Here is a 24,317-nt window from a genome sequence, read left to right as displayed (position 1 = left end):
GCCAGCCATAAAACCACAATGCCCCATTCTTACTCTACTAAACATAGAAACGGTTAGGTTGGCTCAGTTTCTATAGGGGTTAAACATACAAGATATAAGGTTTTAATTAAGTGAGGTTCAGAAGTGCTGGTAAGTAGTTATTCTTTTACTTTTCAAAAGAACAAGGGTACCTATTTACTCTACTGTAAACAACTATAGCTTCAAATTTACCATAAAAAATAAGAGGTATTAATCTTCTCATTCAATTCTCAACAAGATAGCATTTCCCAAAGTTTTTCCTGTAAGTTTGTGGTTAACTGCGCTCGTAATTCTAATATAAAAAGCTTCTCTTCAAACCTTGAACTAGTTTATCAGGAGGGTAAAGTAAAGAAGAGAAGGGATGCAAAGAGTGAAAATCACCACTAAGAGCAGTGTGAAATCTTCTAGCAGAATCGCATTCACACAATATTTCGTCTATTGCACATTACACTTCTTCACGGAGGCCGTTTATCCTTTCTCCCTCTGGCTTAAGACAATGAACTGCCAACAGTCTCTGTGGCTGTAAATCCAAAATTTCTTCTCTGTAATTAGAAAATATGACCTTTATTATGAGGCAGATGGCTCTTTTTTATAATATAGCTGTGATTAATTGTGCTGGCCAAGTGTTTAAAACCATCCTCATCGAATTTGAAAAGGAAAGAAACAACAACGAAAAAACTGATGGCCAAGTGAAACCAGGGCACTCATTATGTTAAAGGTTAGAAGTCATTTCTAGTTGTTATTCAATTAATGTTTTTTCCTCAAAAGTCTATAAAACGTCAGCAGGATTTTTGTTTTAAAAAGCCAAGTAAAGAAATATTCTCATAGCAGCTCTGCCTTGAGATGTGTTTACATAAATAGAAAATTAAAAAACAAAACAAAACAAAACAAAAAACACGCAAAAGATTAAATAACGGGGACAATGCAAGTGTGGAAAGCAGGAGTTTAAATTAAGACAGCAGAATAGGAGGAACTGTGCAGGCGAAGGTAGGAGGAAGGGGGTTAAGAGCTCTTGGCACGAGGGAGGGAGGCAGGGAGGGTGGGTTTGCTGTCCTCCATGTTTCAGTCTCTTAGGTGCTGCTAATAAGGGCCTTTCGTGTGTCCAAAGATCCCAATGGGGAAATGTTTGACGTGTGAGGACCACTGAGCAGCCAGCTGGAAAAACTTGACATCGTTCCACTCGACGCCGTCGATCAGCACTGCGGAGGAAGAGACAAACGGTTACACACCGAAGTATTTCTACCTGCAAATCTAGCAAGAGGTGACACACTTCACCCATTCATGGCACTTTAGGGTTTTGAGTTAGCAGCTGAGTGAATGTGTAAAAGCACATGGTCGTGGTCTTCTTTGGAGTTCATTATGAAATGGCTTTTTTTAAACTCTTAACGAGGGTCCTTGAATAACAAATATTCCTTCTAGGTATGTGCAAGGCATGCATTATTTTGCATTATCCAGTACTACTCTTCAAATAGCTCACAATTTTTATGGATTCATTTCCTGTTGATATGAGTGACGCTAAAGTTTGGGAATAAATGCTGAACAAGTATTCCTCTTGTCTTAAGATCTGAATCACCAGATATGAACGCCCCTCCCATAAAAATAAACATTGCTTTTCGCTGAAATTCACACGGTCCTCTTCATGATGTAACAGGTGTTACTGCTTTCAAATGTACATATTAACTGCCAAAATGCCACACCGCAGTACACGGAACAAAAAGTGCTCTCAGTATGAAAGTGGTTATTGGTCTCAGTTCCACGGCTCATGCAAATTTTAAACTTTAAACTTTGCAAAGTTGCTTATTGGAGCTACAACAGAAGTTAATAAAGTAGTTCCACAATAGACCAGATAGATTTTTGCATTGATTAGGTTCCCAGAGTTGGGGACACCCCCCCCCCCCGCACACAAACATCCTCCAGCCACACACACCCATATTTTGTTGTAAAACTCCATTGCGGTTTATTTCACACCTCAAAAATTCAATCAGGTAGTAATACACTACTAACTCTTTTACGCTAAGTCCACACCTACACGGGCATCTTTGAAAACGCAGCTGTTTCTATGCGGATCAGTAGATCGGCAGCTTGTGGAATACTCAGACCAGCTTGTCCAGCACCGACAACCATGCCATCTTGTCATCTTGAACATGTCTACATGCCTAAATGCCACCATGTGATTGACTGATTAGATATTGATTAGTACGAAGTGGTCGGCGAGGAACAACTCCTGATCTGATCTTTTTAAAATGTGAGTAATCAGTCAAAATAGAAGCAGCTGTGGTCTGTCTGAGGATGTCTGGGCCGCTGAGCAAGAAGAGTAAACCGAGCAGGTCTGTGCAGAAAATTACCTCTCAGCATGGTCTGCTGGTGCTTGGCAGTGCAGATGAGGCGGCTGATGCCCTCAATCACTTGACTCTTTGACTCCACCTCCTTGTCTTTGCTCTTTTTTGGCAGGAACATGACTGGTAGAAGGGAACAACAGAGATGCACACTGTGATCTCAGAATCTTTCTGGTCTCTCAGGAGTCGTATGTGAAAACATTTTTGCAAGACTGGATTTAATCATTTTACACTGTTTTCTTAATGACTACTATAGAGTTTATTGACTTTTTCAGGGTTCATTCACAACCAAAGTCTACCCTTAGGGTAGGGGTGTCAAACATGAGGCCCGGGGGCCAGAATTGGCCCAGTGAAGCCTCTAATTCGGGCCACTAGATGGCTCTGGAATGAGTGAAGAAGGGCATACATTTTGGACTTTTAAATGTATTTTCAACCTGATTAAGACCTCTCCCATGGCTTTTCATATTACACCAAAGTAATTAATCAATAGATAAACAATTAAATTATAGTAAAAAACAAAACAAAAAATGTGTTCTATCAACTACAGAAATTCATTTTCATACAAAGGGACTACAAAAAAGAATATGACTATGATTTTCTGGGAATTAACAAAATATTTCTGTTTTATAGTTACAAGGCGGTCTGAACAACGAGCTACTATTTTCTGTGATTTTGCACATTTATTTCTCAGTTTAAGCCTGAGGAGTCATGCTCACAGATCTCTTTCTTTGCCACAGCAGCTTTTTCTTTTTCATGTAGAAAACCCGAGATTTATGTTTGAAATTGTGCTTTTTTTATACTAAGATATTATGTAGTTAAACTTCTTTATACTGACAGAAAGGCGGAGTTTCACAGGACCGGCCCCCTTACTGTAAGATCAAAGTGGGCTGTTTGCAGCCCACGATGCAAAATTAGTTTGACACCCCTACCTTTGGGCTTCCCACGACTGCCTCAGCGCACCGTGACAACACAGTCATACAACATACCCTTCTTATTCTTCTCCTTGGTCACCACAGTCATAGACATGGTGGGCTGGGAGCTTGGCTCTGCGCCCCCCAGTGGCAGCCGGCTGACCTGCAGCGAGCGGAAATTGCACTTGAGAGTGTTTTTGGAGGAGGAGTCTCGCTTCTCCACATCTTTCTTCCTTTCTGTCGGAGCCACCCAGTAGTCCACCTGAAGCCCCATGAGCTCCACCTGACCACCAGAGCTGCAGGAAAACAGCAATGTTGATACTGTGAAAAGGCTTTAATTTTAAACTTTATTGCATAAATTACATAAAAACAATATGAGATAATATAGAGAATTGAGCAGTATCGTATAGAAGGAATTCACGCAGTCATTGTCTTTAGGAAAATGTACATAAATACAGCACTATATAAGTACACGAACATGGTATTCATTTTTAAAATAATTAATCTCTCTAGTTTATTCACACTGCTTCTCTCTTTTGATTCTTTGTTAAATAAACAATGACACACTCAAATATTTCTACATTTTAGAAGCTGCAAAAAACCAGATTTTTATATCCTGATATGTGAAACTTCAGACTTTAAAGGAAAGATGTGCTTAAATGAAACAAATGAAAGACAAATATACAGCTGTGGAATACACGTACAAGTCGTAAAACGTTACAGATTTTTGTAAAGAATTTGCATCAGTAGCTTTGAATCTGAAAGCTGGGACCCCTCAAAGAGACTGCGTTGCATAAAGCTTCTTGCAATGTGCCAGTTTTGCTCTTAGACTTTGTATAGAGTCTCAGAAGATGAAATATCTTCTGGCTCAAACATTTAATTTTAAACTTTGTGCAGAGACGTTGCTTTGATTTACAAGGACATTAGTAAAAAAGAACTTGATGTAATTTCCCTCCAGCAGGCAGCACATCTTACCTGTAAGCACAAAAGCTGGTGTTGACAGAGGGAGACGAGGGCGGCGTGGGCGATGCCTCTTTGAAAGCGGGTGATACCTGTGGAGGGGTGGAGGAGAGCAGCGAGGAGCCCAGAGGCGCTGCATCATCAGAGTCTCCTGAGAAAGGAAAAAGCAAAAAAGAGCTGTGAAAGGAGGCAAGCAGCATCAGGAATAACAATTTCTTGCAATTTCTTTTGAAATATTGTTAGATTGCATCATACCTACAATCAGTAAACTAGCCATCTCTCCATTTAAATGACTTTAAACACAAAAATGTCTTCTTGTTGACTTGCAACACTAACATGAAGCTTTTTATTTATTCAAAGTCTCAGCATAACAAAGATGATATAACATCAGGCTCACAGGATTAATTGCTACAGTATAAATCAACAAGTCCTTCTGGAATTGATTATTAATGCCTTGAGAATATATTTACATCTAATAAGCTCATAAGGATCAACAGGAATGTAGATATGGCAATGCTGCTCACTTCATTCAGTAAAGCTGTCTAATGAAGTCTTATATAAAGGTTTAACATGCAGCCTATGACAAAACATCTCTTTTAATATTCAACAACCACAAAGTGGCCAAACAGTGGTGTACCTGATGTTGCAGCTGTTTGCTCCACAATGCCAACTTTCACCATCTGAAGAACAGAATGGAAAAGCAAAGGTTTATCACTTTAAGCACCACTTCAAAGTGCCACAAAAACCCACAGATAAACTGAAAAGTGCAGCATTTGCATCAATCAGACATAACACTGTGACTGCCTGGTTAAAATTGTGCTGGTCACTCATTTACTGCTACAACAGCCCTGAGTACTCGAGGCATGGACTCCAGTAGACCCCTGGAGGCATGCTGTGGTATCTGTCACCTAGATGTTAGCAACAGATCCCTCACACCTACACTTATTTGTCCTGCACATCACACAGATGCTCACTTGGATTGACATCTGGGGAATCTGGACGTCAAGTCAACACCTTAAACTCGCTTCTGTGCTCCTCAAATCATCCCTGATCAAATTTTTTCTCTGTGGCAGGGCACATTATCCTGCTGAAAGAGGATGGGAATGCAATTTCCATGAAAGAGGGTGCATCCTCTGCAGCAATGCTAGGTGTGGTACCTGTCCAAGTAACATGCACATGAATGGGAGAAGCCAAGGTTTCCCAGCAAAACATTGCCCAAAGCATTGCATTGCCTTCGCCTGGTTACCTTCTATTCACAGAAAGATGTTCCCCAGGTAAGCGATGCATACACACCCGGTGATGCAAGAGAAACTGTGATTCATTAGACCAGACCTTCCTCCATTGCTCCGTGATCATCTTTTGTTATTCACTTGGCCATTGTTGGTGCTTTCACCGGTAGACGGGGTCAGCAAGGACACCCTGACTGGTCAGAAGCTATGCAGCCTCACGCATAACAAAAATACGATGCACTGTGTAATCTTTGACACCTTTCAATCAGAACCAGCATCAAGTTTTTCCACAACAGTAGCTCATTTGCGGTCTGTTGGACCACACGGGCCAGCCTTCACTCCCCATGTGCATCAGTGAGCCTTGGCCACCCATGACCCTGTTGCTGGTTCACCACTGTTCCTTCTTTGGATTGCTTTTGATAGACACTGACCACTGCAGACCAAGAAAACCCCACAAGAGCTGTAGTTTTGGAGACCCAGTCGTCTAGCTTTCACAATTTGACCTTTTGTCAAACTCGCACAAATCCTCAAGCCCTTTCCTGCTTCTAACACATCAACTTTTAGGACAACATGTTCACACGCTCCCTGATATATCCCACTGACTAACGTGTGTCACGATAAAGAGGTAAACGTCACCTGTCAGTGGTCATAATGCTATGCCTGATCAGTGTATTTAGGCAGAGAGAGAGATAATACTTACCCCGATAAAAGGAATGAATTTCTGACATGAATCCTCATCTGGGCTGTAACGAGTGCAGGTAACAAGAAGGCACAAGGAGAGAAATTAGAGTTTGATCAAAATAAAGTAGCCAGCTCTAAAGGGAATACATGCTACAAGCATTTCCTAAACTTGGCTACAAAGAGTACTAAAAGAAATTAAGATTATAATTTGAAGAAATGTAAATCTAAAGTTAGTAACATTGAAATCTAGTCATTAGTAGCTTGTGCATAATGACTTTGGGTGATGCTGATTTCCATTGTTTTACATCTGGAAATAACTGAGTCCTCTCTTGCATAGGGGACTATGCAAAGCTCAGCTGCACATGCTGCTTGGATTTAACCTCCACTAAAACGGGTTCACTTCCTGACGGCAGGCCTCTGATTGGAGTTGGAGAAGCAGAGAGCAAAACATGCAAGCTTTTGGCCGATTTGGGGCCTCGAGCAAAGCCATCAAATCACTGCAGCACCAGACTGGATCGACCCAAACAGAGTCATGAGGGCGTTCAGCAAGGCAGCAAGTCCATCAGGGGAACAAGTCAACTAGAGTCATAAAGGAGTCGATGAAAAGGAAGAGCACCAACCTAAGTCCAAAACCTTTTGGCTCCATGCACTACCTGTCAGAGGTAGTGCATTACAACATTTAACAAGCCTTCTACTGTGTGAACTATTTTCCCGGAAATACCCAGAAAAATAGCTGGAATAAAGTTCTACTGTTCTGTAGGTCTACGTGTTCTGAATGTAAAGATGTTCAGCGACACGAAAGGTCGTTGCTCTTGCCTTGAAGAAACCTGCCATCGCCCCCCCAGGGAAGAAACAGAGAGACTAAAGAGGAGGGGGAGAGAGAGAGAGACAGCCTACAGTAGGTAACAGTTTGTTTTTCCAACACAAACACATCTCTGCTGTAATCACTTCAAAGCAGCCGGAGAGAGAGAGAGCCTGATGTCTGCCTGGTATGGACCACGACAGAGTACGTGAGTATTGTTTGAGCCACTTCATCCATTCATTAAATTTAATGTTTGATATCTGAAAGATGCACATGCACATCAACCCATGTAAACAGTTGAAGACAGCTGAATTATGAACATGCACTTTATAGAAGCATTTATACTCCTCTAATTAAAATAAGCTTTTTCCATGTCCAAGAGTGGCACTTCTCAATGATCTCAATAATCTCCAAATATTTTCTTAATAATTCTCACTGAAACAAATTTGCACAATTTCCAGTAAGTTATTAAAATTATTTATTGAACATCCAGCAGGATCGTCTAAAGATTTACCTCAAATTTGTGCATGGATATTTACCTACAGACAAGCGCATAGAAAGAGTGATGCTCTCCAAAATAAATGGATATATAGTTGTGCTTATTGAGCTATTCCATTAAATAAAATAAAAATAATCAAATCACCTGAGCCTCTCCAAGACACAGCCTATTAAAATAATTTAGAAATAAATAATATTCATACAATAAAATGCCTGTTTAGCTATTAAAGCCCTACAGACTTGTATGTGTAATTTGTGTGTACATGTATAAATATGTTTGTCCGATATTAAACTGGATTCAACCAAACAATGTTGTTGGTGGTTGCAGCTCATAATTAAATAAAAGAAGAGTGCATCAACATAACACCCTATTTTTACTGACAGTATCCACATCTCATACATCTTAGTAGATAAATAACAGACAGACATGATTGGCCGGGAAGCATGAAACAGCAGGGAGGGAGAAACAAAAGAGGCTGATTGTAAATGTTCACCTGCCACTTTAACAGCACAATTGTTCCTTGAAAATTACGGCGGCTCAGCGCTGAGAATGAATTGTTCTGTTTCAGCAAACGCCTGCATACATGCAGCACTAAAAGCTCTTCAGTGGATGCTGATAAAATTTAATTATTAAAACATTGGTCCAATCAAAAGGAACCGAATCTACTTCCTGCACATTAAAAGTTCACTAATTAAAATATTAAATCATGGTTATTAAATCCATACCAAACCATGCCAATTCCTGGTTTGACAGAGGATTATGTGCAGGGTTATTACTGCTGTAACATCCATTTAAAACAGTTTTCGTTAGCTTTTAGCACATTTAGCACAGAGATGCGCTCAGCTCAGTTTACTAATCACCCAATAGTTGTTTCTTTATGAGCAGATAGAAATGATATATAAATCGTCCCCTCTCTATTACTACAAAATGACTTTTGACTGTTGTGTTAAACACTGCACTACGAAGCTATTACTCTCTCTACCACAACAGCCTTGTTTGCAAAAACAGTGGGCAACTAAAGAATGAGAAAGTAAACAGCTATTCCAACATCTACCACTAAAGTTGGTCAATTAATTAAAGAATTTAGGGTTTTTAAACATCTGATTCCAAGAATCAGGGGAAATATCAAGATGCAAGGCTAAAAAAATTATCTTCAGATGGCACTGCATTAAAAACAAACATGCACAGCAGTGGAAATAACCACATGGTGTGAAAAGCAGTTCTGAAGAACCGTTAAACCTCTACATGTTAATAAAATACATGAGGCAGTGCTCATTTGATATATGTACCAGAAAGTCTTTTGGCCTGACCAATCAAAACTTGAATTCCTTTTTTAAATTGACGTCCTCTGGACCAAACAAGAGGGGGACCCATCTGGCTTTGTACGAGTTCAGAGCTCAAACGAGAGCATGCATATTAGTAGAGATGCTATCACATTAGTGCACCAGACATAGGGAAATATGCACATGTGTGGAAGCTCCAATGCTGAATGAGATACACATGTTTTTGAACAACCTATGCTGCCAGAAGGGAGAATTGCAACAAAGGAGGATCTGAACTGAGAAATGGGGAAACATTTAACTTTGAAACTTATAGAAAACACACACAGTGGTCACCGTGCTCCTGTTACATATATATTTTACACAACATCCTAACTAATGTGGTTATTTTATTTATTTTTAAATATCTTTATATGCTGAGAAATGTAATCAGTGTATAAAGCTCCTTTGCATCCCACTGGCTGATTTCATAAAAACGTCAAAATCAAAACTTCATCTGGTGCAGCTTCAAACATCTCATACTGCTTCTGTGTCGTTGCAGCTTTACTCTGGAAAGCTTACATTGAAACTTTTGATAATTTAGCCAGCTGTTAAAGCGACAAGATCCAAAAAACAATGAGAGGGTTCAAGGAGAAATGCGTGAACCACAGAGAAAGCGCATGAATCACCAGGCTACATGAGAAACAGACTATCGTTCACAATACCTTACTGCAAAATCAAAATGAAAGCTCTTTTTCCTTCAAAGAAAGAAAACATACAACACAAAGATAAATCATGTTATTCACTCACACAGTGATGGAAACACAGTGATGCTTAGAAGACACACTACCCACCCCCACACAAACAGACAAACCCTGCAACATTAGTGAAACTTCACTCAGTATTTCTTTCAAAAAGGGGCTGAATGGAAACCAGAAGGTGCACCTCATTTCTGTGGCCTTTAATCTTCGCCTGAGCTAAGCTGGCTGTTTACTACTAGCAAATGTCTAATAATCTACTCTCCGTAGTTAATGTTTGCTTTAAAACCTTCTTGTGCGTGTGAGTAACTTGCACCACAGAAGCATACTTACAGCATATACGTAATAATATATGCAGTGCAGGTATTTTTAATTCAATTTGTAATGTTCAGGGAGATTCTAGTAACTTATCACTGTGGATTTCTCTTTAAATAAACATTTGAAACCCCGTTTAAAAATACTGAAAGCTCTGCATTAGAAGCATATGTTAGAGCAAACATAGACTCCGATTTTTTGACTGTAACGCCTAAAACAAAGGCTTCCATGCATCTCTGATAACAACTAGATTGTAACTTTATTTTGTCATTAAATGAGGGTGAAATCCTGAGAAAAAAAGCACGTACCTCTTCTGCTTGTAGGTGAGCATGGCCTCTGCGATAGGGAGCTGGTGAGCTCCGTTAGCTCCCACCATATACTGTGTTACCCTGGAAACTACATCTGGGTTCTCCTGGACTGTAAAGGAGACGGTGATTAGTACCTGATTACAGAGTCAGCAACATACAGTATTCATTCACCAGCCATTTTATTAGGTATACTTTACTGGTACCGGTATGGGTCAACTGTTGCCTTCAGAATTACCATAATACTTGTTATAGATTCGACAAGGTGCTGGAGATTTTGATATGTGGGCTACACACCCCTGATGAGAAAGTCCAGTTCCCCCACATCTCACAGGTGCTTCACTGGACTATGATCCAGTGACTGTGGAAGCCATTTGACTATAGAAAACTTTCTGTCATGTTCAATAAACTCCTTTGAGATGATCTGAGCGAACGTAGGAGCTTAAATTGAGACCACCAGACACGCAGCATTCGTCTGTTGTCCAACTTTGGTGCAAACTGTAGCCTCGGTTTAATGTTCTGAGTTGACAGGAGAAGCATCTGGTGTGCTCTTCTTCAGTGTCTGGCGTGTTGTGCATTTAGAGATGCTCTTCAGTGTTACTGTCCAGGCAGCTCAAAGAAAATCTGCCACTCACTGGATGTTGTTTTTTCTTTTCCCTGACCATTCTCTGTAAAACCCTAGAGATGGTTGCATGGGAAGTAGATGGCATCATCGACCATGACACATTCAAAGTCCCTTAAATCCCCTTTCTCCCTCATTTTGAGTTTAAATTTTGAGCTTCAGCAGGTTAATGCCTTATTAGATATTTGTGTTAACAAGCAAATAGGTGTACCTAATAAAGTGGCTAGTGAGCATGTAACATCATAATTATGTTTCTGGTTAAAATAATTTCAGTGGCTCTTTAAGAGCTCTTTAAACTTTGAACAAATGAGTGTTATGTTGTTCAAAGAAAAGCGTGACAGCCCACCAACAACTGGAGCCTCTGATTTGTGAAACAGGTCCCTCCAGGCAGCATCTTGGAACAAACTGTTGTATCGATAGTCAATAGTGCCGAGATACTTGGAGACTGGATGTGCACCTAAAGCCAATGGAAAAGAGAGAGAGTCATGATTTAAAAAAAACAGTGCAGAGCTGCTGCAGTTTGACATCAATATCACCACTGCGTTTCCACTACAACAAGGTTAAAACTAATATTAACAAGCAGCACTGCAATTTACACAAATACAGCACTTTTAAATATTGAAAAATTAGTAGAGCACAAGACCTCTGAAAAAGCTGCTGGTCTGCTTTTCACAAATGTGCGAATATGAAAAAAAACAAACAGAAAATTTGAAATATCCAGACGGCTCATGAAAGTTTTTAGCTTTAGTGGTCAAATCCCACAAAGTTGCTTTTGCTTCCTTACAGTGAGGCCCTGAGTGCACGTCGCTTTCTCATTTCTGTCATTTGTGCCTCCTTGTCTCCTCTGTCCTCAGTCCTCCTGCCTGTGCCTCTGTATGCCATGCTAAGAGACGTTACTGGATCCCAACATCTATCTGGAGGTCAGAGGTCGGAGGACAGAGGAGGCTTGCCTGAGGAGATATAATTGAGGATGCACACTTACATCCTCTGCAGAAGTATTTTTGCAGCGTATAACAGAGTTGCACGCAGCTGGGATATATAAACCAGGGAAGGAGCAGAATAATTTATGTCTATTCATAAAGTGTTTGAGTTATTTATAAATTGGTCAACTATTTGATTTTTATTAGAAGTAGCCTTAAAAATAAAAAAGTCACAAACACAGTTATATCAGGGATACAGCAGACTTTGAAGCAAGGATGTCTAAGGATTTTGATAAATGTGTGTCGCCTCAGCTCCTCTCTCCTTCTTTCTTCCCTGGTTGAAGGGACTAAGATGTGAGGAAAGGAATCGAGAAGGCACAAACTGAGAACTGAGAAAGGAGCCTTGTATGACTTCCTGTTTAGCAGCTTCACAGCTGATTCTGACTGACTGACAGAAAATGGGTCTGGAAAGCAAAACCCAATAAAATAACTTATGTGAGAAATCATATAAAGTAATTTTTTCCAAGTAAGTAGCAGTAGTTTCAGTTTGCAGTCACAAATGAATATATCTTTAAAAAGTGTTTACAGCTTATAGAAGGCAAAGATTTCAGCCGATTCTGCTCCAATCATATGGATATGAAGATAATAAATTACATCATTTTAGTATGTAATGCTTCTAGCACATAGGTCAGCATGTTGTTATAAAAACATAAAACATCAACGTTTTAGTATAGCCCTTCGAGGGAAGCTGCGCCTCCTCTTGAAGAAAAGTGGAAGCATTTAGGAACCACAGCAGCTCAGCTCAACTGCAGAGTGCTGAGGTGTAGAGTGTGTAAACGTCGCCCAAGCTCTGCTGAATCTCTAACTGCAGAGCTCTAAAGCAGCTCTGGCATTAACATCAGCACAAAAACTGTGTGCCGGGAGCTTCACAGTATAGCCTCGCAGTTCCTGTCGGTGTAATGTGTAGGTGGCCCAACGCTTCTGTCCATATAGCGTACGTGATGGTTACATGGATAATCTTGCTTAACAGTCTAGCTCCACCTCTAGCCCCCAGTCCTCCACCCATGCTAACCATTTGCTTCTGCTGTAAGCGCCACCTGAAGTTTAATGGGCCTCCGTTTGTCCGTGCTCGACCTCTGTACCAACTTTAAAGAAAATCATCAAAGTAGTTTTTGCCTAATCCCACTAAACAAAAACATGACCTCACTGGTGCACCTAACAACAGAAGAGACGAGAGCTACGCCGTCACAAACCTAGAGGGATGATGAGGAACCTCATGTAGCCGAGCCAGTCAGGAGTTTTGTGGGACAGGTGGTCCACAAAAAGCCTCAGAACTGCACTGAGGTAGTGCTGCGCTCCGGCCACCGCTATCTTTATAGGAACAGGCGTCTGGGAGTTACAGTTGCAGCTAGGGAGAAAAACGAGCAGCGCAGCTCTGCATTACTGCAACATTAATCCAGAGTGTGCGTGCTTTCATAAAGCATGGGAGGCAGACTTACAATCTCTGTATGCGGGAGACGATGGTGTTGAACGCAGCTTGGATGTCAGCCGTGGTGCAGGTGCAGACCACTGGCAGATGGTGGTTTTGCAGCATGTCTGAAAGATACTGAGAGAGGAGGGACTCCATTATAAACCAATAATTAATGCTCTGTAAATCTTTAAACACTTAAAAACTACTGGTCAAAGAAAATTTAATTAATTAAATGACCTAAATGAAAATTGTATACAAGTAAGTAAGACCTTTATCTTTGAAAAGGCCTGCTGCTTACCTGGCCCTGCCAGTCAGACGTGTTGATGAGGATGATACTATCAGGGAGGTGGTTATCAGATACCAGGATGTGGTTAAGTTGGTCATACACTGTCTTTCTGGGAATCTAGGGAAGTAAAATAGGTAAACCTTAATGTTAGGTTCATGTTAATGTAAGATCTCATACTTTTCTTTTCCGGCACAATCTATTAGACATGTCTATGAATACATTAACACACGGACGGTCATTACAATAAGCACCTCTGTCCTATACATATATGCTGCCAAAACAGTGACTCTCTTGCCTGAATTGAGAATTATCTTCATATTAACTGTTTTAACATTCCTGTGCACTGGCTTATGCTTTCTGGCTGAAATTAGGCGGCCTGGTTTTGAGTTCACCCTGCTACCCTTTGTTATGTGTCTTCCCTCGACACGTTTTCCCTCCTTTCTTGTCTATTTTTCCCCGCTGTCAAATAAAGGCTAAATGCCAAAATCTTTAATATTCAGAAAATCTTTCCCACGCCTGTGAATACAAGAAAACTCATAGTTTTTGGTTTGTTTTTGGTTTCCCCTGCACTTCTACCCTCCTACCTGTAGGTGGCATCTGGTATCCAGAGACCGCTCATTGTCCAGGCTGTTGGCCCTCTCATTCTGGGGCCTGCTGGGTTGGCGCTCCTTCAGCGATGTGCTCCTGCCTCGCCTCCCTGCCAACTTTGGTTCCTGCCTAAAAGCAAAAAAAGCAAAGGAAGAGAGAGACAAGTTAAACAATTCTTTGCATTCAGACATGAAGAATCATGCGTGCGCATTTACAGCGTTGCCTTTACAGGCTTGAAATAAGTGTGTTATCATTAAATTATGTATATTTACCTGTTGGATGAAATGATAAGAGACTCTGTTTTGGTCATTTTGCCACTCGGTGGGAGTCTCTCTAAAAACGTGTCCATGTTGTCCATCTCCAGCTCTGTGGTTGGGGTCACCGCCTCTGGCTGCTCCTGAGGGGAAACAGAAGCAGAGAAAAACTGGAACAGTGTTTATGAGCTAAGAGCTGGCAGATGTGTTTCTGCATTCTTGCTCTTCAACACTTTTTCACATCTTAAATGCCTTAAGGATCGTCTTTGGATTACAGGTTTTATTGACAGTCTTACAGAGAACACAGGAGATCTTCTTTAGCCTTTCTTGCATATAATAAAAATACAATATTGAGTCAGTGCATCAATCTGAAAAAGCTTAGATTCACACTCACAAAAGGGATGTTATCAGACACGCCGTCATCCCCGGTGCACTTGGTTTTATCTGGGTCAACCTGGAGTGAGGTTGTGGGAAGAATAATAAACATCACCTGGATTTGATGGACTCTGGGAAACTTTAATTTCAGAGAAAGTAAAGCATTGTCTGACTCGACATATCATCATGAATTGTTAGTTCAACTGAAGCCCTACAGTTTCGCAAACAGGCAACCAGAGGGATAAACCTGAAGGCTGAAGGAAAAACCTGAGCCGGAGAAGCCATCAGAGCAGCTCACCTGCCTCCAGCTGTTCACTCACATGTTACTTAACTCATTTGTTTAAGTGAAGGAGGAGATTTGAAATCAATTAATGTGGAAGATAAGCAGAAACTACTGGAGGCCATTTGGTGTTTCACAATGTGCTCGTGTGTCGGGGGTCTCACCGGGCTGGGAGGCTCCCTGTGGCTCCGAGTGCTGTGGATGCTGCCAATCTCAGTCTGAGAGCTCGAGAGGGAGAGACCCTCGAAATATGGCCTGAAACAGAAGAAAAATACATTTGTTTCACATCATGTAAATATACCTGCTGAGGTTTATTGACTTGGCAGTCTCCTCTGAGTGAGGGGGTAAGTACACGGCCAGAAATGAGTTCAGTCTGTCAAGCATCCATTCCTAAGAAAGAGAAACAGGGCGAAACGGCTGATCTATGCCAAATTACACAAGAACTGGACTGAAAATCAGTCTTATGGAGTGAGGAATCCAAATCTGAACGTTTGAGTTGTGCAAACTCTGTTTTGACTTGCATATTATATTTCCAAGTAAGTTTGCACATGTCCCAATAAACTCTGCACCTGTTTCCCACACATAAACACATGAGTCTTTTGGACCGTTTTATAAATCGTTTTTAAACATTTTCACTATTCAGAATATTTTTGGAAAAATATGGACCAACTGTAACAAATTAAAAAGAATTTCTGCCAACGTTACATTAGAGCAGGTAAAATAGACGCAGCTGCTGTGAACTGGTTTGCTGACTTACACAGAGAAGCCAGATTTGACTGATACACCAAGTAAATCGCAGATTCACACCTTGTCAGTCACAAAGAGGCCACATCCTAAAGCGCGCCCCTCCTTTGTTGTCTATTTTAAGGAATATTTGAGGGAATATCTTGTAAACGGGAAAACTATTTACAAAATAAACATTGTGCTGTATTAACAAAGAGCTGAAACTTGTAAAGGTACGGTGGCTCTGAGAGGCCGAACAGACTGCAACTTAAGAAAACTCCAGGGAAGTGTTTCTGGGGAGACAATAACCCGACGGACCAGTTGCAGGAACCCAAAACATAGTAGGTGTGTTTTATCACGATTCATATAATACTGATGACGGATTTTTAGGCTAATAGTTAGGCTAACACTAACTTACCTCTCATCTTTTCTTTCCTCACAAAACCAATAGATCCTCCACTTCTTTTAAGTGTCTCCCAGCGCAATTATTAGCATATTTTGGTTCCTGCAACCGGTCCGTCGGGTTATTGTCTCCCCAGAAACACTTCCCTTGTGCTTTTGGAAATCAGTTTTTTCCTATTTCTGTTTTGTTTTTTCCTATTTCCGTTGTCGTTTTTCCCATTTGCGTTGTGTTTTGTGTGCTTTTGCAGCATTTTTCTTATTGCTGGAGTTTTCTTAAGTTGCAGTCCTTTTGGCCTCTCAGGGCCACCGTACAAAGGAGAACATAAACTCAATTGAGGTCACAGATTAAAGTGAGCAAAAGGTGCTTTTCTTACAGATTTATATACAATAAAAGATATGTCTGCAACAAGAGGACTGCCCCCTGCTGGCGATTAGAAAGACCAGAAGCTACATACAGAAGCTATATACAGTCCATGTAGTCTAACCAGCAGGAAATCCATGAACACCATGGATAAGTATGTCACTCACTTGAGTTTAGGTTTCGGCGTGCTGAGGACGCTGTCGTCATCATCCATGTCTGGGCCGCTGTCGCTGGGGTTCTCAAACTCCACGCTGTCCAGGTCCACATCCTCCTCCTCCACATCGGGAGGTGGCTCTGCAGGATCTTGCTCCGAGTCCAACACCTTCACAAATACAAAAACATCACATATCCGATGGCTCTGCAGCTCCACAGTCAGACGACCAGACCAACGCAAGACAGTGACACTCACCTCATCTGAAACTCTGAACCTCTTCAGAAGAGCCACCACACGCTGCTTAAAGTTCTGCTGCTAAAACACAGGAGAACAAACGCAGAACCGCAAGTCAGATTGTGACCTAGTTCTGAATTACTTCGGCCAGTACAAAAAACAGCTGCAGCCACTGCTGAGCCCAACTTAGTAATTTTACCAGCAGTAGATACATTTGCAGTGTTGGCCGGGTATCGAATTTGCAGTGTGTGCTCATGTAAATCAATAATCAAGCAACATCATCCTCCATCTGCTTTCTGAGGCTTTCATCTGCTGCTCTGGCTTGCTGAGCCTTATAACATCCATCATCTGCTGTTTAGGTTTGTTGAAAAGCAGCTAATTTATAGGTGTGGCGCTTTTTTTATAGCAGTTTTCTGCATCCAGAACCTTCTTGCACTATGTAGTAGTTTTACCTCAGGTATAAACAAATGAAAAGTAAAACCCACGAGTCAACTGGACTCCCAGGCCCAGTGCAGCAACAGAGCTTCAACAGAATCTGGAATAATTTTTTTGCGGTTCAGGACACGTGCCAAGATAAAGAAAGAAACTAAATTATCTTTACAAGAGAAGCCAATTAACCTTGGTTAAGCTGTTAGAGTGCAGAAAGGTGAAAATGGCGACAAAATTAATCTAAAGCTCTCTAATTAACACGGCTTTCTTCATCAGGCCAAACTCTTAAAATTTAAGTTGTCACGCTGTGGTTGGATGGAGAATTAACCACACATTCACTGTCACAGAGAAAGCTTTGTTTCCCTGCAGGCAGGATGTTCAGAGTAGATCCGCAGTTGCTGTTTCACATCTCTTACTCTGGTGATGGAGGGAGTCCTTACAATCGACCTCCTTTGCTTCTTTGGTTTTCTCACGTCATACTCGTCATCCTCGAGATCCTGAAAACATGAAGGACACATGTTTAAACCAATACAGAGAGAATACAGACTGACCTGAATAATGTAAAACATGTTATCCCCCCAAACTGCAAAAGCCTTTAAAAATAAACAAATAAATAAAATCACCTGTGGCTGCACGGCGTCATCGCTGGCCTCCTGCTCTGAGGAGAAGCTCTCGTACTCTTCTTCTGAGTAGTTATCTGGAGACAGCAGGCAGATTAAAGACTGAGTGTAGAAGATGCTTCATACATTTTTCGATGACCCCTTTAAAATTTGACAACCAGCCAGTTTCTAAATATATGCATGATGTTGCATGCTACCTGGATTTTATTGCTTTCATGGTGATTAGAGAAAGAGAAGTGGGGGAAAAAAACACTCTAAACCCTGTGAAACGCCACTCTGTTTAACTCATCAAGCATATTAGGTGATTGTGATGGCGTCACGCTGTTTTTGCCTCAGAGCATCAGGGGTAATGAGAAGCAAAGCATACCAGAGCATTTGATCTTCTGTCCCCCCTGCAGGGCTGCCTCCTCATGGTCTATTGGCTGACTGGACAGGGAAAAGATCCAGATCTCTGCCACTTTTCCAAGCATGTCTTTCTGGTTGCTGCAGAGAGGCAGAACCTGGCCTCCCTCTGTCGGGTGCTGCATCACCTGCGAGAGGCCAAACATCATGAGCGAGAGAGGAAATGCCCAGTTCAGTCACCTCCTGCAGGTACTACACTACCTAAGAGGCTTCACACAAACAGCTGAAGGTCAAATGCCTTCTTCCACAGCACCTAAGCAGAGAACAAACCCAGGTCACTTAAGGACAATACTGCTGAAAATCAGACCGATCCTTTCTGTTCCAACAGTCTCACGAGACTGCATACATCCCCTTGCAGCAGCTTACACTGTATCCTATGTGGTACACAGCAAATTCAAAAGTGTTAAATGTTTTGGTGTTAATAGTCTTCTTGCAAAAGTAGAGTTAATTTTACTCTAAGCAGAGTCACATTCTTTTAATGTAACTCTGAGGTGTAAAATGATAGTAGTTAAAATCGAGTGTTAAAAATGAGTGTTTCTCTGTCAAATCTGGAGGTGTTACAATGGAAACATTAACTCTTGACCTCTTAACTCCTACAGGGGCTATGACACCAACAGAGTAAATTCACAGACTCCGCCCCCAGCACGGCTCCAATCGAAGCTGAAGTGAAGCCGTTTCAGAACATTTTGCTCTACATATTTGAGTTGTTTGCCATGCTTGGTAAGTCATTTTTTCAAAGATTGTTTCAATTGTTATTATGAGCTTTTACTTCTGTGGCTCTTTGGAGTTGAGACAAAGCTGTGTGAAAGGCATTAGCCATGTTGCTCGCTGATAGCATAATATTCTGTTTTAGCTAGCTGAAAGGTATTGTTTGCGGGCAAATACCACAGCCTTGAAAAACAGCTTGCATGTGAATTTTCAGTCAAATTTTTGGTCAAATACACCTAAAACAATGTCTAGAATGTGAAATGTTGGTATAATGGTGCTACTTGAAGCCTGAAAACGATCGCCCATAAAAATAAAAACCGAGCAAACAGCAGTAGCTGACGTCCTGATTGGATTCTACGTTAGCATAGATCCCTCCAGAGTTTTGTGCACACGGTTTAGGTAAAAATGAAAAAGGTTGAGGTTTTACATTTAGTTCAGTATTACCTGTTGCCTGTGTCCTTGTCTTTTGGGAAAATACTTTACACAAGTAATGGCTCAAAGAGGATTCTCTTTTTTTTTTTTTTTTTTTTTTACTGTGCTGCAATTGTTTACTGGATTATTTGTGCCATTAATTAGTGTCAACTAATTTTTATTCGATCTCCGCACAGGATATGCTTGTGAAGATGGAATATGGGGGAGAGCAGAAGTGCGTTGAAGTTCCACAAAGGGATGAATGAAGGACATGCATATTGTATTGAAGAAATAAGTGATGAGATGCTGTTATTTGCATTTACCATGTCAGACCTTTTGATAAACAAAATTCTAATGAAAGTGAGAACATGTACACTGTTACATCTTTCAGAAAATGTTTTGAAATTGTGGTGCACAGTTCAGAATAAATGTTTTTCAAAAACCATTGCATCTTTTTAGTAAATGTTTATTTCCAAAAGAAATTTCTAGAAGTTCAGAACAGTAAAATTCCCGCTTTTTAGAATGAATTAGAAGATAACTCTTACGTAGTTAAACTAAAATACTCTTTGAGAGTTAATATATAAACTCTTAACACAAAGTGTTAAATTATCAACTCCAGACAGATTTGGTGTTTAACACTAAATCAGAGTTAACGTACCAACTCTCCAAAAAGAGTTAAATTAACACTCTCTGGTGTGGACCCATATAGACACTTTAATAGTGTTGAAATCAAATCCGACAGTGTTAATTTGGACATGATGGATTTGCTGTGTAGGTTTTGTTCACAGATTTAAATCCTTTAGCTGAAACTGTAGGGACTGTTTCTTTCTTTCGAGTCAGTACAGCTCTGTGCTTCTTCTTTTCCCCCCCCAATCTCAGCTGCATTAATGCTTTTTTTATCCTTCTCTCAGCTGCCGAGATGTGACCTTAATAAGCTCCGCTGAACTTTGTCAGCCAAATGGGAACTGCTTGGTGGATCAGCATCATGTGCAGTGAAATCAAGCCATTCATTTGTGTCTTCAAGGTTTTCTTAAAACACAAAAAGCCTGTTTCTATTTTTTCCTCCATTTTTAGCGTCTTTCTGATGCCGCTGTACATATGTTTGATGATTTTACAAATGCTTAATATCTTATGCAAAGATCATGGAACTGCACCTAAAACATAAAAGATTCATCTACTAAAAGTATAAGAGAATAAATGCATTAAACCTGTGTTATTGCTATTAAACTGTCAATTTTCTTCATGGTGGTTACAGAAAATTTTCAAAGAGAAGTTACCTTCTTTTTATTTGGATTTTGAAAAGATGGGGGAAAAAAAACAGGCCTGCTGGACAACATTCAGTACAGAGTCTGTGAAGCAGCTGTTCACTACCACAACGAGGTACAAGGCATGACAAAGATATGATATATTACTGTACTCAGCCTCAGCATAATTCAAAGCAGCAGCAAAGAAACTCAAAATTATTTAAAAAAAACTGCTAAGAAATCCAAAACTGACTATAAATTCTCACCATAAACACAAAAAGAAACTAAAAAATGCCTACAAACAACAACACAATGCACAAAATGACTTGCAAACAACAAAGACACAAAATTTATTAAAGTAAAAGCCAAACCACTGCAAAGAGAATGACCACAGACAACCAACGCAACAACAACACCAACAGCTTGACTTGTGGTTTGAGATTTGAGGTCGCTGTGTTTTTCTTTAAGTTTGAGAGTCTATATAGGACAGGATCTTTTACAAGTCTGTGCCAAGGGCTCATAATCAGTCACTTGGTTTTTGGATGAGCACAAAAAGCTGCCCAACATCTCTTTGGGTTATGAGCCCTAATTCAGAAGATACTTTTATTAGAACTTATAAGCCTCTAATTTGAACAACAATAAAATGTGTATTTATTTAATAAAAATCATAATCTGGGTTGAAACGGGGGAAAAAAAGAACTGTATCCACACAGAGGGACATGTTAAGGATAATTTAAGGCTTTCAATTATTACTTATTTTTAAGTGTTTTAAGTGTTTTGGCACGATGGTAGAAAAATGACCGGCACTTTTCTGCTATTAAAGAGAGTCTTCAGAACACAAGTGCAGCAGAGCTCCTGAACCCACTGTTAACACTTGAGGCGAAGAACATGAGCATATATGCAGGGCAAGACTGTACCTCTGACATATCGATAGATCCAATCGCGAGAGTCTTGTAGCCTAAAATGGTTCGGTTCTTGTATCTTTTCCGCCGCTGGAGCATGATCTGCAGCTTGTTTCCTTCCCGCTTTAAGAAGTGCGGGTACTGAGTGTGAGAGAAACAGGAAAACAAGGAGGAAAAAGTGTAAGTTACTCATTCATACTTGGACCCACAGCTTGGAGTATAGATTTGAGCAAAGGTCTGTTGATATTCTATATTTCACTCAAAGTCCATAAAAAGACAAAAAAACAAAAACAAATACATAGAAAAAGCCAGCACTGGTGTTCAAAACCATCAGCGAGGCAAACTGGAGCACTGCGGGACAGTTCCTTCATTAGAGAGGTGCTGTAGTTTTCCTTCGAGTCAGCTGCACATAATCATAAACTGATGAACTGTTCACTTAAAATGACAAATGCTAATTACTGCATTACGAGCAATTCAAACATCCTCAATTAAAAGTCGCCTAATCTGCCTCTTCATCACCCTGTGGGTTTGTTTTTGAAACCGAGCTGACTGAAAATAGTCCAGAGACACGCCATTAAAGTTTGCCTCAGCCTCCAGCTTGTAGTGAACGCGTGTGCGTGCACAAATTGATGCAGATTTTGTTGTTGCCAGGCTTAATATCTGTGCACGCTCAAAGACTAATACATGCTTTCAGCACTGCGGAAAATACATTTCTTCATTTCTTACAATACTCAAAATGATCTATAATGGAACTGTGTTACCATGGCAACTATGGCAATAAACCTCATCCCACGCATAGTTAACAATGTCAGATGTTACCTCGGAGAAGAAGAACAAATGCAGAGTTAAGACCTGTTCCCATATGGTTTATTTGGGAACATATGTTTGAGTTTTCTCATTGTTGTTTTTTTTAAGGTGATGATTTTTTTTTTTCTCCTTTACCTGCAGCGAGAAGGTGAGAGCCAGATCAGTCTCCACAGACCCACTGGGTGGCAGCACAATCTCATGGGACCTTAAAATCCGTTTGGAGCCCTGCAAAAACACACATGAATATTTAAATAATTTAAAAAATACTAACCCTTTGGTGTTTCATTTAATGAGCACTATATGCTGAAAGTATGCACTCTCTCTGAAAGCTGCTACTTACTTTGCAACACTTTATAGAGTGTGCATATGAAGGACCTAAAATGATGCGTACTACCATTTAAAACAAAACATTTCTTTAAATGACCAAAATGAGATCAATCAACATGACTACCTCAACCAGGACACACAAACCACATTCTGTTGTGTTGTGTTTATAACTGTATGTAGAGCGTACCTGGATTTTTACTGCTATGACCACAGAAATCAGCTCTTTATCAAGTTCCCTCATGACGACCAGCTTCTTCAGGGTCAGACTGCACAATCTAAACACAGACACGCAGAAAGAGATGAAGGCAGGAAAACATGTTTAGTTTAGTACTGCTGGGGTGTTTTTAATAAGCACAAACACATGAGTCATTCACAACAAAACAGATGGTGAGTTTACTAAACACGCTCAGGAAAAGAGATGACGGCCAACAATTGCACAGAACACGTACAGAACTGCGCAAAGGTCTCGAGCCCTTTACTTCTTCAGGTTTCCATCCATGGAGTCAGATTTTCTTGTAATTTATAGTTCCCCAGGCTTTCTGATGGTCTATCAAAGTTTTTCTTTGAACACCGGCTGCTTTTTATCTTATTTTCAGATCAGTCGTATAACCTGTGACTCATTCAAGCATAAAAACTGCACCTAACTATTAAAAAAAATGCAACACATAACACAGTTTGACAGGCATAAAAATAAGATTTTTGCACTAAGATGATTCCCAAAGAGCTATCTCCAGCAAATGAACAGTATCTAATATTCATGTCATTAAAGGAATAGGAAAAAATCCAGTAAAGACTTAACACAAGACGTGCAAGATTCATCCCGCCCTTCAGTTGATCCAGCTAGTGTTCAATAAAGCCTCATCAGAAATTGTCTCAGTGGCTTTCAAGTAGCTATTTTTATGGCTGACGTATGCCAGATTACACAAGAAGTGGACTCCAATGATGGAAACAGGTCTTTTGAATCCAAATTTTAACTCTCCTGACCTATTAATTGTTATCAATATGTGTGTGGAGGAGGTCAGGAGAGACCGTGAATGTCTGGTCGAAGCTCTGTCATTGTTTGGGGCTACATTGGACCCAGTGGTGTTGGGGATCGTGCCAAAACTAATAGGTTTATGAACACAGAAAAATAATGTCACACTGTTTTTCCATGTTTGTTTGAACACGTTTCAAAAATTTCCCATTTTCGAAACAGAAAGGATCCTCTGTATTTTGCCCAAAGATGCTGCCGGCGTGATCGAGCCACCGACCCACTCTACCTCCTGAGACTCTGTAGAAACGTTTGTGGGTTGTAGCATTGACACATTTAGTAGAAGAGAAGAAGAAAAAAAAAACTGCCTTTAGGCCATGTTGCCAGAAAGACTTTCATTTAAACTTCTGTTGACATTTTTCTTTTAGAACTCTTTAACTTTGACTTTAATGGACATCTCCTGCATAATAGGCACTCCTGCAAATATTAATAAGTCTTCTTAGAGCTGTAGCTTTCTAGAGTGGGGGATTAGCTGCCATTATATACAGTGTACATTAGACACAAGTGTATGATCATGTTGATTTTTACCACAGATTTAATGACATATCAGTACAGAAACTCGGGGATTCACAGATTATGCAGATGGAGGTGTTGCAAAAGTATGTCTTTGCTTTGGGTTTTCACTTCCAGTGCTGATGTGTAAAATTTGTCTGAAATCGAGACGTGCACGACCGGCAGACACGGCGGCTTATAA

At 40.4% G+C, this 24,317-nt stretch overlaps 1 protein-coding gene across 2 annotated transcripts in view; it reads right to left on the bottom strand.

The window, feature by feature from the left end:
• Positions 1 to 919: 919 nt before the first annotated feature.
• Positions 920 to 24,317, bottom strand: part of pacs2 (phosphofurin acidic cluster sorting protein 2) — a 68,052-nt gene continuing 44,654 nt past the window's right edge. The window contains exons 2-25 of one of the 2 annotated variants that reach the window (XM_085379202.1): positions 22,781 to 22,868; positions 22,402 to 22,491; positions 21,475 to 21,600; positions 18,160 to 18,322; positions 17,796 to 17,869; positions 17,589 to 17,669; positions 16,765 to 16,824; positions 16,523 to 16,677; positions 15,034 to 15,124; positions 14,609 to 14,668; positions 14,233 to 14,357; positions 13,957 to 14,089; positions 13,385 to 13,489; positions 13,115 to 13,221; positions 12,869 to 13,023; positions 11,042 to 11,152; positions 10,077 to 10,185; positions 9,421 to 9,453; positions 6,155 to 6,197; positions 4,863 to 4,905; positions 4,241 to 4,376; positions 3,341 to 3,561; positions 2,364 to 2,477; positions 920 to 1,217 (exon numbers count right to left, since the gene is read on the bottom strand). In XM_085379202.1, coding sequence (XP_085235328.1) covers positions 1,099 to 1,217; positions 2,364 to 2,477; positions 3,341 to 3,561; positions 4,241 to 4,376; positions 4,863 to 4,905; positions 6,155 to 6,197; positions 9,421 to 9,453; positions 10,077 to 10,185; positions 11,042 to 11,152; positions 12,869 to 13,023; positions 13,115 to 13,221; positions 13,385 to 13,489; positions 13,957 to 14,089; positions 14,233 to 14,357; positions 14,609 to 14,668; positions 15,034 to 15,124; positions 16,523 to 16,677; positions 16,765 to 16,824; positions 17,589 to 17,669; positions 17,796 to 17,869; positions 18,160 to 18,322; positions 21,475 to 21,600; positions 22,402 to 22,491; positions 22,781 to 22,868 — 2,542 coding nt within the window. In that variant the 3' untranslated portion in view covers positions 920 to 1,098. The remainder of the gene's footprint in view (positions 1,218 to 2,363; positions 2,478 to 3,340; positions 3,562 to 4,240; positions 4,377 to 4,862; positions 4,906 to 6,154; positions 6,198 to 9,420; positions 9,454 to 10,076; positions 10,186 to 11,041; positions 11,153 to 12,868; positions 13,024 to 13,114; positions 13,222 to 13,384; positions 13,490 to 13,956; positions 14,090 to 14,232; positions 14,358 to 14,608; positions 14,669 to 15,033; positions 15,125 to 16,522; positions 16,678 to 16,764; positions 16,825 to 17,588; positions 17,670 to 17,795; positions 17,870 to 18,159; positions 18,323 to 21,474; positions 21,601 to 22,401; positions 22,492 to 22,780; positions 22,869 to 24,317) is intronic. The other variant, XM_085379203.1, reaches the window with a different exon arrangement.

Source organism: Diplotaxodon limnothrissa, linkage group LG19 (genome assembly GCF_057381915.1).
Source record: "Diplotaxodon limnothrissa isolate DT_005_m linkage group LG19, D_limnothrissa_male_GT1.1, whole genome shotgun sequence".
Taxonomy (NCBI): domain Eukaryota; kingdom Metazoa; phylum Chordata; class Actinopteri; order Cichliformes; family Cichlidae; genus Diplotaxodon; species Diplotaxodon limnothrissa.
This window is presented reverse-complemented; position numbering and strand designations above follow the sequence as displayed.